A 17,566-nucleotide genomic window follows, 5' to 3' on the forward strand; every position below is an offset into this window, starting at 1 on the left:
CAACTGTTGCCCCAGATTGGAATTAAAAATTAACATTTTGTTTACAACTTAACAGCTGGCAATCCATGTTTACATTCAGTTTGTGCACAGTAATTCACCCTTAGTCCTACTGAGCAGTCAGTATAGTCAAAGTCAATGTTCAAGCAGGATCCTTGCTGTGGTAGTTTGAGTGGTTACCACGTGAGAAGTCAAGAGAGAGCGACAGGATCACGCTTCCTCTTACCAAAACAAACAGTTACCTCAGCCTCTTTCTTTTGTTGGTTTGTAGCAGCTCCATTTGCTGTTCAGGCACTGCCAACACTTTTCTTGAATTCTGTTTCCAGTATTCTGACCCTGACAATAAAAAATCTGACCTGATTTTCTTATCTCTCAACTAAACATTTGCTGTATTGGTGAAAATGTATAGGTATCTTAAAACTTATAAACATAACACTACAACACAGATTTGAAGCACTTAAGATAGCTATGGATGCAAAATGTACATTAATGTGAGGATTACACTTAGATGGATGCATTTAGCTGTTCAAGTGTGTGAACGACGCACAGATGAGCTCTTAAAGTGACGGCAGAAAATAGCATTTACACAGCAATGATTTTAAACATACCTCTTGTTCCTTCTGAATCCATTCTTTTATTTCCCAGACTATCTGTCAAAATGATTGCCTCCTGCAGTCCAAGACTTCTGTTAGTTTGGTGTTGATGGTCTGCAGACAAACCTCAAACTCTGAGAAGAGGATCGTCACCATTTTGTTGGTCTCCAGCTTTCCGTTAACCACTTCAGCCATGAGGACATTCCTGAATATTGATGTTTGTTTTTTTTCTTCGCTATATTACAGTTCACCTTCCGCAGTCTCGCTGTTTCACAGATTTTTTTTTTTGTGCAATTTTGCTTGCTTTTTTTTTTTTTTAACAGCGTATGAACACATATTGTGTATTACGGGCGGGTGGGTCAGGACTAAACCAGGTCTAAACCAGGACTTGTCTTGGACTTAAGAGAGAAGGCCTAGCAGTTTGTCCGCAAAGCGCAATCGGGCAATTGCCGCGTTTTCCTCTGTGAGGTGCGGAGCTGAGCCGGTCTTTACTCCTGTGCTCACCTCCGAGCCTGTCCTGACACTGAGTCCTGTTTCAGTTCTGGTGTGACCATATTTCCATTTGTGAAAATCTGGACACCTTACCGAAGGTGGGAGGTGGGCTACAGTCGTTCCTCGCTATATCGCGGTTCACCTTTCGCGGTCTCGCCATTTTGCTGATTTTTTTACATTTTTTTGTGTGTCAATTTTGCATGTTTTTTTTTTTTTTTTACACACACGTGGGTCAGGACTAAACCAGGTCTAAATCAGGACTAATCTTGGACTTAAGAGAGAATGCCGAGCAGTTTGTCCACTTTGTCCAGTTTGTCCACTTTGTGGACCACTGACTTTGTGGTTTGTCCACAAAGGTTTGAAGAGGGAGAGGAGCCGGTGTTCTGCCAAGTTGACCACCAGGACTTTCCCTGTCTCTGCTACAGTTCTGTGCCTCTCACATTTTACAGGTTTACAGCTCCTTTTGTCGGTCACAGAGCAGCGACATGTCTGTACTCATTGCAGAAGTGCAGAATGCCTCATGTGTTTTCAGGCACTGTGCCGCTGTGCACAGGCGAGAAAATACTGGAGGCGGCATTTAGCTGTGCGTCAAAGCGTCCCGGTGTGTGTTGGCCTGAAGACACTGAATTTACTCAGAAAACAAAGTTCTACACTGCAATGCAATTTTTTCAGCATACGTTTCTCTATCAGTCCTGCGATTATGGTACGAACCCCTTTAAACAAAAAAAAAACAGGCAACAGTGTAGGCAATTAAGGTGAAAATAATAGGAGGGGCTCTCAACGGCAACAGCCGGCAATATAACAAACTGAGACAACCCAAACATCAAACAAAAGGGGCGAGCTGGCCGCAGTAATCCAGCCGCCTCGAGCAGGAGGAAGATGGTCCCTTTTCAATCCTCCGCTATCACAGGTGGCATCCGCGGATTGGTGGGAGCGCAGGGATGAACGGCCAATCGTCAATGCGCTGCAACGCCAGCCTCCGTCCTGCGTCAGGTACTCCCACACATCCGGGTCCAGGGCTCGCGGACCGGGAGCATCACGCGCAAAAAAAACAATTACAGAAGAACGGGAGTACTTTAAACAAATATCAAAGGGCCGGGGCCCGTAACAGTCTGACATTAAATCTCCAAGTTCAACATCCAAAACAATTTAATGTATCAACAGCCACCATGTGTCATTCAGAAAGGCCTTTGGACTTAAGCTGCAGTGATTCTGGACTGGTTTGAAGTATTAACTGAAAAGCACACATTTGTGTCAAGAGCACAAACCTGGTCCAATTATAAGCATCACAATACAAAAACATTTCTTATTGGCTTTGCTCTTCGAGGTGTTGTTGATTATATTTCAAATGCTTTTGGAGCGAGGACCAGTGACAGATCACACAGTGTATCATCTTGAACACAGTGTTACCTGGAGATATTGTGCCTGCAGATCTTTACTGTTGAATACAGCACTGGGATTTTTTAAAGACACCTTAAAATAGAAACCCTCACAAATCAAATTAGAGTCCACATTATTGTTGTCTGGGTCCTTAGCGCCATCTGTGAAAATGTGAGACCGTTCCACTCACTTCTGAGGTCAAGTATAAGATCTGGAACATGACTCAAAGATGACGTGTTGTTTTTAATGGCCTCTGCTCAGAGGATCGAAATGCCAAAAAAGAGTTTTTCTTCCTGAATACTGACCTAGCCCTGCCCACCATGTGACATCAAAACATCCATACAAAATCTGACCTGTCAGTTAATCATAGGCAGCTTGAATTCCTGAAAAATGTGTTGTGTTCAATAGCGAATGCTTTCTGGGACCGTCTTTCACCGGAGCTCCTGGGAGCTGCAGTACCTGGAGCGGTCACTAGTAGATCTTGCTCTGGGACAGAGGGAGTCTTACCCCAGGAGTGTCAGCAGCACGTGATGTAGACAGAGCTGTATATGCGAGTACTTTTAAAAGCTTCATTTTACACCAGAGGCAACATATCTGCTTCTGAGACACCAGCCTCTGTGTATTCTCACATTTAAACTCTAAACTCTGTGTATTCTCACATTTAAACTCTAAACTCTGTGTATTCTCACATTTAAACTCTAAACTCTGTGTATTCTCACATTTAAACTCTAAAATCTGCGTATTCTCACATTTAAACTCTAAAATCTGCGTATTCTCACATTTAAACTCTAAAATCTGCGTATTCTCACATTTAAACTCTAAAATCTGCGTATTCTCACATTTAAACTCTAAACTTTTAACACTGTTTATACATATAAATGATGATAGTGATAGTGATAATGAGTTGTATCTGTGGAGCATTAATGAAGCTTGTCACCATTTCACTTTTCCTTCAGAAGTTCTTCTTGTAATGTTTCTGTCTGATGTGGTAAAGTGTTTTATATTTATTCTCCGTGGCTGTAAACTTTCCGTGTCCATCACGAGTCGTTCCCCGATCTCCTGATGCAACGCACGGTCAGTGTTGGGTAGTAATGGATTACATGTACCAGAGTTACGTAATCAGAGTACAAATTATGAGTAACTGTATTCAGTTACAGTTACTGTTTCAATGAGTGGTAATTGGATTACAGTTACTTTGCTGAAATAAGTGGATTACAAGGCGGTATTTTCCTGTTTTCACATTTTGTGCTACATCCCATTTATTTATTTTTTTTATTTCGGTAATTCCACTCATTGCCGGAAACCCAAACAGAACGCGGCAGTAAGAGCGACGTAAACGTCATGTTAACGTTGGCAGCATCAGTCACACAATGGACGAGGTCGAAGAGCCAGTAGAACAGAGTCAGCAGTGCACAGGTAAAAACACATTCGTGTCTTGGAAATTCTTCTCCCGACGTGAGATATAAAAAAAAAAAATATATATATATATATATATATATATATATATATATATATATATATATATATATATATATATATATATATATATAAAATCGCCTACAACTTAAATGTCAAACCGGAGCTACTGGCACTGGTGAAAACAAACTGCATAGACTCATGATGTCTGCACTACTGTCCTACAGTGACCTGCGACACGAAGGGACACGCACACAAACACAAACACACACCTTCATCATCGTCATCGACCTGAGAACGCGCGGACCACCGTCATTCTCCCGCGCGCCATGTGTGGATCGTGTTTTCTCACGTACGCTGTGTAGACCGCGCTTCCTCCTGTGCGCCTCTAAACCAGAACTAACACCAGCACTAAAACCAGGACTAACCCAGTCCAGGACTAAACCAGGACTAAACCAAGACTAAACCAGGATTTAAACCAGGATTTAAACCAGGTCTAAACAATGATACCTAACAGTAGGTTGGACATAATTTAAGGTGATCTCATATAAAAATAATTTCTCTATCAATAATATTGTTAATATGGTTAAGGAAAGACTGGACTTTTTATTGTCTTTTAGCAGACAAAATTTATGTTAAGATTTCCTGGTCTTTGCTTCTCTACAGTAAACAGTTGTTTATTCATGGAGACTTGGGCTCAACAGACAATTTGAAGAGAACAAACAAGAATTTTCAGGATGTGGTTGTTACATTCATGTAGTTTTAAAAGGCATGACAATATCAAGTAATCCAAAGTAATCAGATTACGTTAGTCTCTAGTTCTTTTTATAGATCCATGGTGAAATCACGTTTGGCTAAATGATCAACATCAGACTCATACCAAAGCCAAGGTGCAGAGGCCAGAGTGGTGGCACAATATCACCATTTTAAAAAGAAAATTCTTGAATGTCACTGTTTGTTAACTTTCTTAACTGTTTGTTGCTAATTGTTAACACAATTTAAAAAGATATTTCTGTTGAGCCTGTTTGTGCCATGGCCAAACTCCAAAACCACACTTTGTTTCATCTGAATTTGGGTGTGAGCCAGATGGGGTTGTCTTTCACTTATCGCAGCAGTCTGGGTTAGGTTTTGGTTAGAGAGGTTTATGTAGCCAGAACTGTTGGGAATCTCTACATCAAGGTGTTCCTATGAGTGCCTGTGTCTGCTCCGTTTGTGGGTTTACTCTCCTGCTCTGGATGAGTATGGCTCAGCAGGTTTGTGGCTATGCAAGTGTGCTCCAGAGAGAGGCAGAGTTTGATGTGACGTACAGAGACACTGTTACAAGTGACAATCAGACCATCTACGCTTTCAACTGCACAGTCTCCTCCAATACGGTAAGATACAACAGTTTTCAAAATATTATACAACAGAGAAAATTATTAGAAGTCCGAAATGCTACTTGGATGTGTAGAGATTATGCAATATTGTCCTTATGGTGCTTTTCTGGCTTTTAAAAAGGCCATATATTACATAAAACTGTCTCTTGGGTTTTATAGTGTCTAACACAGGGGTGGGCAAACTTTCTGGCTCGCGGGCCACATAGGGTCCTAAAGTTTGACTGAAGGGCCGGACAAAAGACAGGACATAACGTGTTAAGAGCTCAGATTCATTACGTTCTTATTCACATTTACCTTCAGACGCGCTACACGTTTCATCACTACTGTGAAAGATTCAGAACACATAAAACTGTTGAGACCTGCTCCACTACACACCACGAGTGACAGTATATCATGAGTTCACCATTTTCAAATATGACTGGCAGCAGCTCAAAAACAAAGCTCAGGCCAAACAACCACAGACACACACCTGTGAGTGTGATAAAACCTGACTGCAAAATGTTCTACGCATTAATAATTACAACTCAGAGACCATAGATTTCTTTGATTGATTTTTACCAACTCAAAGTGGAAGCAGTGCAGTCTTATATCTTAAGCACCAACTACTTCACTCATGGTCCGAATAACTCCTGTAAGAACACTTTCCCATAAAGCATTGCGGCCAACAGAATACGCCGTAACTCAATGTATATATAGTGCGCCATCTACTGGGAAACGCTGGAAATGCATGACAAATAAAACATCAACAAGGTTTATTATTGTAATTTATTGCAGTTCGGCGGGCCGGATTAAAAGGTTTAAAGGGCCGCATACGGCCCCCGGGCCATAGTTTGCCCACCCCTGGTCTAACATGACTTAAAACTCACAACATTCCATCCTACTAAATGAACGACTGAAAAGTCAGCATGACTCTTTCCAAATCAGTTACAAAAACTCAACAGTAAAAAAAATGGTGTGTCAACTTATTTGAACTGAGTGTTAATGGATTTGTAACACACTTTAAGTTACTTGGTTCTGAACTGTTTTAGTTACACTCATTTAAGTTGTGCCGTACATGAAAATGTCTGTAATATAATTCTTATTAACTTTTTAAACAGAAATATTATTTTTGCATGCATATTATGGTTCTAATAATATGAATTTGCATACTCAATAGTTTCTGGTGAAGGTGAATGGAATGGAGAGCTTCTTGTATTACCACATTACATCACAAGTTGAAACAAGCTCACTGTGAGGAGGAGCAACAGTTCAGTGGAGCCAGAGGCGTCCCCATAAACACTTCTCATGTGAAACGTGGCGGCTAGTGGGTTAGCTTTGTCCATTTATATAAAGTCTATGAGAGAATCCGATCAAAAAAAAAAAAAAAAAAAATGACCATACTCACAAAACGGACTACAACAAGCGCTCCTCCTTCTCCTCTGCTGCTTTGATTTAAGTTTTGGTTTTGGTAAAGAAATGATCAATAGCCTCCAGAGTGACTGATGTGATGCTCATTCTGCTTTCTGATTGGATAGTCGTCTCGATAACTGAAACAAATTAAAACATAAACTCCTCTTGTGGATGTTCACAGACGGTGGCTTTCCGAGTGGCTGTGGAGGTGTTCTCAGAGACGCCCATTCAGTTTGTGCTCCGTCAGAAACACTCTGTCCTGTCCTTCGAGATTCCTCTGATAATCAGAGACTCGTGAGTACATCTGATCTGAACAGTCTTTACAACAGACCTGTCTCAGGGCTTAACAGTATCAGAAAGTATTGTAGTATTTACAGTATTGTGTTATAAGGTTTTGGCTATATTCTTAATACACAAAAAAATATATATATATATTTAGTTTATTACTTAGTTTATTAACAATAACGTAAATGTGTTTTTAAACCAACTGGCTAATAAATAAAGAACACTATTCTCATCTGACTCCTACGGTAATAAAAAAATCAAATTAACGTGCGGCTGCTTTCAGAAGCACTATATCACTATTCCAATATTTAATATACTTTTTAACATCATCATTTCAGTTACATTAAACTAAAATGTAAATATACTAGTCAGACTTAAAATAAAAGCTTAAAAAGAGACTAAGACTTAACTGGGAAAACAAATAATAAAATGTGTCCTTTGAAACATTTTCATGTTAAAAGCCTAATTTACATAATATGCTCTTCTTAAAGTATCCTCATTGTTTGTTTATATTGTCAGAAATGAAAGGACGTTCAAGTACAGTTCCATGGAGAGGACGCTGTGCCCCCCTCACACCCCGCAGCTCTCAGGGGAGGACTCTCTGTTTGTGGATGTGTGGACTGGGAGTGACAGCTCACAGTACCAGCTCAGAGTCGTCCAAGTGGACAACTTCAATCTGGAGTGAGTATTAAACATACTACTACAGGAACTACTGCTGTAGTATTCAACATGGGCTCCTTGTTTATGTGCAGTACTTCTACTGAAACCCATATATCACCCAACAATAATATTTAGCCACTTTATTATATTTCTGTCATGGGGATATAATTCTGTGGAGAGCATTTTCTCTGGGCTTCAGTGATACAGTGGTTGTTACTGATACACAGTGTTGGAAAGTTACTCCTGCACTGTGATTTTCAGGCATCTACTGAAAGAAACTAAGAGTCTGGGCTCTTGTTTTAAGAAAGGTTCTTTACTACTTTAGGTAGTAGAGGTTTTTCATGTCTGAACCAACTGGATTTCAGCTCTGAACCTGGCAACCCAAATGAGAAATGGCAAACATGTCCAGTGTTTTTGTAATTAAGAATAAATGAGCATTACAAGAACTCTGATCTGAACGCTCTCCCAAACCCCAGGACCTGCAGCCAATCCTGCATCAGTGTTCAGTGTTAGGGAGGAAATTCTGGAGTATATGCAGGAACTGATGACCCGGGGTCAGTTGTGATTGTAATAACACAGTGAGAGCACAGGCTGCACTTCCTTTAAGAAACTAAACAGACTGACGCCTTCATCACTGTTGATACTGGTACTTATTTCTTCTGCTCGACAATGTATTAGAGCCCGATTGATTTATCAGTTGGCCGATATTATCGGTTGATACAGGCACCTGGAGACATATCGGCTATCGACCGATATGCTTGCTGATAGGGGCCGATATTTCATGTGGGCATGTGATACATCGTTAAAAATCTTAGACTCTACATTCTGTTCATTTAATCCAATTTACAGACAGATAAATGTCCTAATATGTGGCTCCGCATCAGTATTTATCTGCGGAGTCATTTGTCTGTGTTTGTCCATACTGTCCCTGAACACACCACAGAGTTACGTCACTCATGTGTGTTTGTTTACACCTGCAGACACAGATCCAAACACTGAGATTATATTCTTTTTACGGACAATCGGTTTGAGTCTGGATTAAAAGGACATTTGTTAGTTCAGACTTGTGATGTGGGATGAGGAGCCTGTTTGAGCGGTGAGTGTTGGAAATATGTCGACTTTGAAGCTAGTTTTGGTTATTTTTTATTGATTAGCTGCTGTAGCTCCCGCACATAAACAGGCTGTTTTCTATTGGTCTATTGTAAAGTGACTATATTGGCCGTATATTTGTTACTGGACCTGCATTGATATGTAAATGAGCTGTAAATAGACGTGTGAATTATGACATTTGCGCATATAATTAATTACCGCGGCGTGCACGTATTTACGGCTAAAGGCTAATAGCGGTAGTTTCTTTAGTGTGTAGTGATGGGTCGGTCACGAACGAAACGGCTCTTAGATCTTTGAAGCGAATGATGGGAGCCTGATCCTTATTGGGAGCCGTGTTTTCTCTTTCTCTCACTTTATTTCTCTTCACGCCGCATGTAGAGTAAACCCGTAGTTTGAGAGCGGACAGCGGCTGAAAACGAAACTTTCAGAAATTTGCATGTGCATAGGAGAGAATAAATGTTCATATTTGGCTGTAGATCAGCACAAAATGAATAAACCAGGAATGATCTTGGGCTCGAGATAAAGACCGAGTCCCAACACTCAATCCTGGTTCAGTTTTGGTTTAGTCCTGTTTTACACATGCTTTAGATCTATTTTAGTCCTGGTTTAGTCCTTTTTCAGTCCTGGTTCAGTCCTGCTTTAGACGTGCTTTAGTCCTGCTTGCAACAAAACAATCTGAAGAGCCGCTTGGGAGCCGAAAGAGCCAGCAGCTTTGAGTGAGCCGAGCCAAAAGAGCCGGTTCTCTAAAAAGAACTGGAATACCATCACTAGCTGCTAGAATGTGATACAAAAATGCCATTAGGCCGACCTAGTGTCTGTAAATATGATGTAAAGAGGCAGAATAACAATAAATGTTGCCTAAATAAACCCAATTTAAAATCCACCAGAGCCAAACCTAAGTTTTTTAAACAATTCAACATTTACAGTGAATTTTTAAATCACTAAATATATCAGCGATTATATCGGCTATCGGCAGCTCCAATTCCCATTATATCGGTTTCATATCGGCCACAGCAAAATCTATATCAGTCAGGGTCTACAATGTACGTATGTACCAAGAATAATTTCATATTTGTGATGAATAAAAGTCATGATTCTGAATATAAAAACATTAAACAGACACACATGCAGTGGAAGTGTTATTACAGATTTGTTTTATTCATCAGGACAAACAAGAAGCTCAGCTTCACAGCCTCTCCTTCTCAGCCCCAGGTAAACACTCACTCCTGTAAACCAAGAGCCACATTTATTCAGGTGCAAATGTGTACTGTGTAATTTAAACTTTTCATTTTACTTACTGCACAATCCTCCAAAATGTTGACGGTCCGAGAAACAGGAATTGGTCAAGAAAATACATAATAAAAATGTCACAATCATGTCAGTTTTTGTTTTTAGATTCATACAGAGATCTTGGTTTTCGTTGCATTTTCTGGTTTTCCAGTTTTTCAAGTATGTTTATCCTGAGGGAGTGGACCGTGTTACTGTCAAGGTCACCTCTGAAACCAAGTTTCCCTGCTCTTTCCTGTCCATTCAATACATACAGGTAAAGATTTTATCAGCTGAAAATGCTCATTTTACACTGTGTCAACAACAAGTTCATTTTTTTTTTTTTTCATTAAGTGCCCTTTGGATTTAAGCCCAGCTCTGTTAGCTTTGGAGATCTGACAAAATCATGCTTTGACAAGGCAACAAGTACAAGAAACATAAATATAAGTTCACTTATAGAGAATTTTAAGGAACACATATTACGCAAAATTGATTTTTTTGAGCTTTTAACTATGTTAGAATATTGACACTCATTCATGAAGAGTGTAATTATGGCCTTTTACAAACATTTCTGGCATTCACAAAATGTTCTTCTGGAAGAACAAATCCTGTAAACCGTGAGGAGCACTTGTAAGAACAAAGTCTATGCAGTGAGGCTCAGTCTGTCCCAGCCCCAGTGCTCTCCGTATGCCCCTGCCTCAGCGGACTCATTCTATGGCCAAAGTTCTGCAGTCAAGTTTGTTTTTGGTTTTTTTTTTCCAAATATCGACATTATTCTAAGTTAGACATTTTGAAAACTATTCCCCAAGTGACCAAAATCATGTTTAAAAAGTGAATGAATGCATAATTATTCATGCAACACTCTCTTATGCTTAATTCTTTGTGTTTTATTTCCAGTGCCCTGTGTATGACCTTGAAAGTAATGTGGACTTCCTTGGGATGTATCAGACTATTACCACACTGGGAGCCATCATAGTTCAGGTACAATTTCATTTATAAATGAATACACAATATTCAAAATGTTTGCTGTAAACTTGGGATGATTTAGGCAGTCAAAAGTTTAATTTTTGGTCCTTCCTGTGGATCAACCTTGCGCATCATCTTCACCTTTCACTATTTTCCAATTCCATTGGAAAGAGAAACAGTTTGAACAGAGGTTTGAGTCACACACATCTGATTCCCTTTTGCATTTATGGAGCTCGCAAACAAATTTCTCAAGATGTTTTCCACTGTTAGGATCCAACAACCACACAATTACAATGACTGAATCCCAAAACTAAAATATGACAATGTCAGAACCAGAAACATCCTTCCCAGTATGCACTGCACAATGACCGGAAGTCCGAGATTCTTGATGCATCTATTCAACATTATTGATATTGTGCCTTATAATTCGGTGTGCCTTGTAGTTTGAAAAATACACTAACTTCAAAATCCAATGTCTATTGTTCCAGCGTAAGGACTTTGTCAATGGCTTCTATGTGGTGGTGGCGGTCAACCCTGAGGACGAAGCCTGTGGAGGACTTTCAGACTCCTCCATGACAGACACTTTCAGAGACGCTGGAGAACGAACCAAGAGACTGGAAGTTGTAGTGTCTCCTTCTACTACATTTAAAGTAACATCAAAAGGTACTGTACTTGTCTTAAAAATGTGAAAAAAAAAATAGTTTGCAGCAGTCCAAAGTTATTCCTCACCTCTCTACCTGATGTACTCCGAGCATCCTAATTACTCACCGTGATGAGTTTATGAGCACTTTTCACAACTCAACTTTTCACAACAGGCTACGTTTACATGATGAGGGTCTGAACAGAAAGCACAAAAGTGGTGTCGCGTCTTCACTTTTTATTCCACGTTTAGACGAGTATTTTCGTGAAGAAACCTGCGTGCATACGGTGACACAAAAGTGTGTGGAATTGGATTGGGTGTGTTTGTACTTAAAGTAACAAGAGCGTCTTTGTACATACAGAAGTTTTCACGTCACACATTTTCATCAGCTCCTCCTTCCACAAAGTTGTCCCACCATCGACTGGTTCTCCACGTCTCGTTCATATCTGTCTGACTCACCTGAGACCAACTGGTCCATCCAGAATTTGACAGAGGTAATTACAGATCCTTCTCTGTTCACTAATAGTATCTCTGCAGATTCTGTACATTTGTTGGGATGAATCCTGTAAGTTTATTGGAGCTGAAGAGCAGCTTGAAGGTCCGATGCATGGAAATGATCCGACACCTTTGTTTCTGTACTGTATATATGTGACATAAACGTGTACACGACCTGAGTAGATCTGACCAGAGTTTTACGTCTTGGGCAGTGTAGATGGAAACGCTACGGCGGAGCCTATTCAACTTTTCCACTACTGGTTTCAGATTTTTGCATTTTTAAGCCCCAAAAACACTGTCGGTCACTGTCTAAATCAGGGGTGGGCAAACTTTTTGGCTCGGGGGCCACATAGGGTTCTAAAATTTGACTGGAGGGCCGAACAGAAGACGGGACATGACGTGTTCAGAGCCCGGCTCCATTGCACTCGTATTTACTCTCATGTAGGACGTATTCTGCACTACGCGCTGCAACTTTAAACATGAAAAGTGAAATGAGGTCTGCCCCACTGCACAACAAAAGCAAACATGTGTCCCAAGCACTTTGACCGAGAGTGTAGATGACACAGATCCCATGCTAATGCACAGTCTAACCAAACCTTTAAGACTTTCTCATCCAATGAATATGAAATATATGATGATGTTTCACACAGATTTAAAGTGGAAACAGTGCAGCCTTATGTCTTGAACACTTCTACCTCATTCATGGTCCGAATACACCGCCCAAAATGACTCCTGTCAATACTTTCCCATAAAGCATTGCGGCCAACAGAAGTCGCCACACCTCAATGTATATATAGTGCGCCATCTACCGGGAGACGCCGGAAATGCAAGAAAGATAAAACAGCAGTAAGGTTTATTTATTATAATTTGGTCAAGTTCTGTGGGTCAATTTGAATGGCTGCATAAGGTCACCGGGCACTAAATAACTGGATACAGTATTGTTGCTTGTAGCTGCCTCCAGTTGACGTAGTGTCACTCACTGGAACTTCAGCAGAAAAAATCTCATGGGCTGAGACAAGATTTTTCTCATAGAGGCAATGTAATCACAAACTGCTCGTGTTCATCTGACAGGTCATCTACAGCTTTCAAAAATATCGGATCTGTTGGTGATTTTTACCTATTTTTAGATCATAAACTTTTTCTCGCTCAAAATCCTTCAGTTGTCTTAAAAAAACACTTTATATTCGTTAGCTCCTGCTCCGCTCTAGCTCTTCTCGGTCAAAACGATCACTTGATACACGAGCCCGCGCTCCGTGCGTGTCTGGGATCATGCGCCATTGAGCTCTGCACATCAACTTGAACAGGTAGCCATTTTGGAACCTGGGGGGTTTGGCGCTGGCTCGTACAGTCTTTCCATACGCATATATCACAGTGATTCCTATCTTTGTGATCACACCACATATCAAGAGGTATAGTACTTTACATAAGACACCATCACATGAAGGCATCCTTGCAGTGAGATTTACTTTATACACAGTAAGTGCAGAATTAGTGCAATCTTATGTCTTGAACACTTCTACCTCATTCATGGTCCGAATACACTGTCTGAAAATGACTTTCCCATAAAGCATTGCGGCCAACAGAAGCCGCCGCACCTCAATGTATATAGTGCGCCGTCTACTGGGAAACGCCGGAAATGCAGGAAAAATAAAACATTAACTAGATTTATTATTATTATTTATTCAAGTTTGGCGGGCCGGATTAAAAGGTTTAAAGGGCCGCATTTGGCCCCCGGGCCGTAGTTTGCCCATCCCTGGTCTAAATGAAAGACACTTCTGATTAAATGTTTTGTTGTTTTTATCTGCGTTCTCGTATAAACAGGCCCGAAGAGACTGGAGTTTTGCTGTGATGGTAAAGCTAACAACTCTTAGCCTGATTCATCATCCAGTTTCACTTTGTAGAAACTGTCTGACCTCACAGCATTAGAATTCGTTCACTCGACAGTAGGAGGGTACTTTTTAAAAATGTAATCAATCATTGCTGTTTGGTCATGATGTATGTAATGCGCTGCTAATGGGGCTAACTGGTATATTAAGTTTTTCCCAAATCCTGTAGGAAGAAGGACAATAACGTCTTTCCCCTTGATAAAATTCACCAAACATTCTTTGTTCCAGCTTTAAATCCTCGATCTTGGGAATTGTTACCAACACAGAATATATGGCTTGTCGCTGTTTGGCGCCCTGGTGCTCGAACTCACACTTCCGGGGTTCTTGCAAACCATCTAGTGTATTCTGATTTCTGATCTAGTCGCTGGAGAGAAATGAAACTGAGCAGAGGCACTAGGTGGCGCCAGCCTGACTAAACAACTCTCACAATAAAAATGCTTTCTTATTAGACTGAAAACATATTTTGACCTCCTTCTTGCTTGAATTACTGTGATGGCCTCTGCAATTTATGAAAATTGCTCATAAACTCATTGTGGTGAGTCATTTGGATGTGTGGAATCCATAAGGTAAGTGAGAAATAACTTTAGACCACGGAAAACTGGGGGTAAAGTTAACCAGAGGCACTGCTCTGTCTGAAGCTCTGAGCTTTAGTTTAACACAACCTCACCATAAAGAACTGATTTAACATGACAATCACAAGTTTTACCAAGCACAAGTATTACCCAACAGCTTTTCAAATAAATCAGTTTTGTCCATTTTCCTTGAGTTTTCAGACAATCTAAAAACATATCTGTCTGTTTGTTAAAGGTCCTATATTATGGAACACTGACTCTTGTGAGCTTTTAGTCATGTTAGAATGTTCTTACCTCCTCAAAAACAGATCAGGGGCTTCATTTATAAAGAACTGTGTACTTTGTCCTAAGTTAGTGCGTACGCCTAGTGGCCATGCAAATTCCAAATAAAAAAAAAACCCTTTGCACGCACTGGACCACACGATCTGTGCTTTATAGATCCACCTGCAACTAGAATCAGTGCAGGTAAACCCACGTACCGTCACGCCCTCTCCACACCTCCACCTCACCATAAAAGGAGCATGTAAAGTGACTGGTAAATGAGATTTCCCTAAACATGAGGTGATAATCAGTGAGTTTGATCAAGACAGAGGGAGGAGGACGCTCCACGCAGCACCACGTGATCACGACAAAGACTTAAACAAGGTTTTACAAATAAATAAAAAACTTTTCCTGTTTATGCACATATACTAATCGATCCATGCATGTGGGGTCTGAATGGTCAAAGGAGGGGGCTATGAGCGCGTGTTATTGGGTGCTGTTATTCTGCCCATAAAAGACCACATAAATACATCCAAACTCTTCTCACCTCTGTGAGTGTGGGCCTGGGTCTTGGGCCTGGGTCTTGACGGGCACAGACATTATTGTGTTCTTCATACTATCAGAGATCAGCTTTCATTTGCAAGAGCTCCCATAACACAAAAAAGTAGGGAATATTTTGAGGTCAGGTTCAGGTTCGGCCAGTCGGCTTTGTGTCGTGCACAGACTCGGGTCATTCTGGCGCTCGGTGTTGAAGTTGTGGCGAGTTAAGAGTTTTCTCTCAGGTCTGGTCATTATTTCACCTTCAGTGTTGGGTCACAGACTGTGTTCTATAGAAGTCTACAGGGGAACATGCTCGTCTCAAATGTATACTATTGTAGAGAATAATGAGTGGAATAAACAGCCCTTCTGTTTTGGTGAACCTCTGCTTAAATGCACAAATCTGAATATAATTATTTTATCTATGTGGATTTTCTGATGATTTCCTGATCAAACTCTTCCTCAAACTCTCTTCACTTTTGCTCTTCTCCATGAGTGTCACTTTTTCCCATGTCTTCAGACTGTGCGTAGAGTTTACAGCAGTTTACAGCAACAGTCCGAGCCGCCGTAGAGATAAACAAAGCTTAAGACGAGTTTCATAAATCCCGCGGTTGGCATAAAGAGCACCTACACAAGGATCTGTGTGTACATGAGCTTTATAAATGAGGCCTCTGGAGTTGTGTTTTGTTTCATTCACACAAGTTTGAGTAACTCTTTATTATTAGTCTGTCTACATCTCCAAAGCTCAAAATGCTCTGTTCCACCTTGTGATGTCATGTAGTGGTAGTTTTCAAGTTCACAATTATCTTTTACCTTTTGTTCAGTGGAGATTGGCAATTCCAAGTTTGAAGTCATCCAAATGATTCTATTGAAGGTGTAAGGAGTTTAAAAACACAGTGGAATAGTTCCTCATTCACCACATGACATCAGAAGGTGGAACAGAGTGTTTTCTGTTTAAGAGAAAAACCTAACCTTCATAACCTTCATATGCAGGGTTTGTGTGTTAAACATGTGTGAAGCAAACAAAACACAACTCCAGGTCTGTGATGAGGAAACTACATTAGAACATAAAATGACATAATATGGTCCTTTTAATGCGTACATAATGTTGCCATGGTAACATTCCTCCATAGACATCATGCTGTTTTTATTTCTGGTGCTAACATGACTGTACGTTTGTCTCTTTCACAGATGCATTTGCAATTGTGATGGGCGTCTTTCTGCTTATAGTGATCATATATCTGGTCGTTCTGGTGGTTACCTGGCCTACAAGCGGTATGTTTTTCTTTGTGCCATTTTTTGTCTTCATTTATCACATACCAAAACATATGGGGAAAAAAAGCATTTGGAAATGGTGATTTATGCAAAATAATTGTCCTACATCTCTTACATCTGCTTTAGATTTTGTGCGTGCAAGGCAGAGTCCTGCACCAGGTCGGGTACGGGCAAATGGTTGCTGAAACAAGCGGGTTTTAACGTTCTGGAACTTTACGGGCGGGTATGCAGGCAGGTAGTGATTACACACAGGCGGTTGATAGCCAAGGTCAGTTAAATACAATCCATCAATGAACCTACCCAGGGACGACAGGTGGAAATTAACACTGATGCTACAACCTGGTACAATGCATCTCTCCTGTTAAGGTTCATGTAAAAATTGTGCACTGTCCCTGTGTCATTAAATAAAGAAATAAATTAAATAAATAAACTACACCAGGACTGATCTTGGACTTAAGAGAGAGAGAGAACCCCGAGTGAGAGAGAAAGCGTGCTCGAGTGACGGCTGCACTTACCTCCGTGCGCGCAGAGATCTGCTCCAGACCTTTAACCTGCTGTCACCTAACAGTCTACATGGGTGCACCTCCAAGCCAGTCCCGGCAGTGAGTCCTGGTTCAGTTCTGGTTTAGTCCTGTTTTAGTCCTAGTTCAGTCCTGGTTTAATTCTCCTGGTTCTGTCCTGGAATCAGTCCTGGTTTAGTCCTGGTTCAATCCGTGGTGTGTGTGGCGCAAAAGTCCGGCATCTCAATCAGTGTTTCTTCTGCTCAGTGAAGTCCAGTCGTGTCTGTGAATTCGTATTTGTACTGAAGAAAGCGTAATTGATTCATTTCATTTTGTGATTGTAATTCTTGAAATCTAACTTTTCAATTTTCGGATGGCTGCTTCAGTTAGAATGTTTTTAATCTGTGTGTGATTTATCATAGACACGGGTGAGTAACAGGTAGAATGTTAAGGTTAAGGTGCAGGTTTAA

At 40.6% G+C, this 17,566-nt stretch overlaps 2 protein-coding genes across 2 annotated transcripts in view; both read left to right on the plus strand.

The window, feature by feature from the left end:
• Positions 1 to 17,566, plus strand: part of LOC110174943 (polyunsaturated fatty acid lipoxygenase ALOX15B-like) — a 123,568-nt gene that overhangs the window by 54,084 nt on the left and 51,918 nt on the right. The window lies entirely within an intron of this gene.
• On the plus strand, positions 5,015 to 17,204 carry LOC110168325 (SID1 transmembrane family member 2-like). Its single transcript, XM_055156620.1, has 8 exons — positions 5,015 to 5,251; positions 6,825 to 6,937; positions 7,448 to 7,609; positions 9,865 to 9,910; positions 10,140 to 10,241; positions 10,862 to 10,945; positions 11,419 to 11,593; positions 16,513 to 17,204. Exons 1-8 carry the CDS (start codon positions 5,066 to 5,068, stop codon positions 16,677 to 16,679), a joined length of 1,035 nt encoding a protein of 344 aa, XP_055012595.1. The 5' UTR covers positions 5,015 to 5,065; the 3' UTR covers positions 16,680 to 17,204.

This window comes from Boleophthalmus pectinirostris, unplaced genomic scaffold, assembly GCF_026225935.1.
Source record: "Boleophthalmus pectinirostris isolate CB_2022bp ecotype Guang Dong unplaced genomic scaffold, ASM2622593v1 HiC_scaffold_20, whole genome shotgun sequence".
Lineage (NCBI taxonomy): Eukaryota > Metazoa > Chordata > Actinopteri > Gobiiformes > Gobiidae > Boleophthalmus > Boleophthalmus pectinirostris.

Excerpts from the sequence above, each read along its gene's own strand:
- LOC110168325 (XM_055156620.1), top strand. The coding sequence starts at position 5,066 with ATGAGTGCCTGTGTCTGCTCCGTTTGTGGGTTTACTCTCCTGCTCTGG. Across the intron at positions 7,610-9,864 it reads GTGGACAACTTCAATCTGGA|GACAAACAAGAAGCTCAGCT; the intron begins GTGAGTATTAAA and ends TTTATTCATCAG. Across the intron at positions 11,594-16,512 it reads ATTTAAAGTAACATCAAAAG|ATGCATTTGCAATTGTGATG; the intron begins GTACTGTACTTG and ends TCTCTTTCACAG.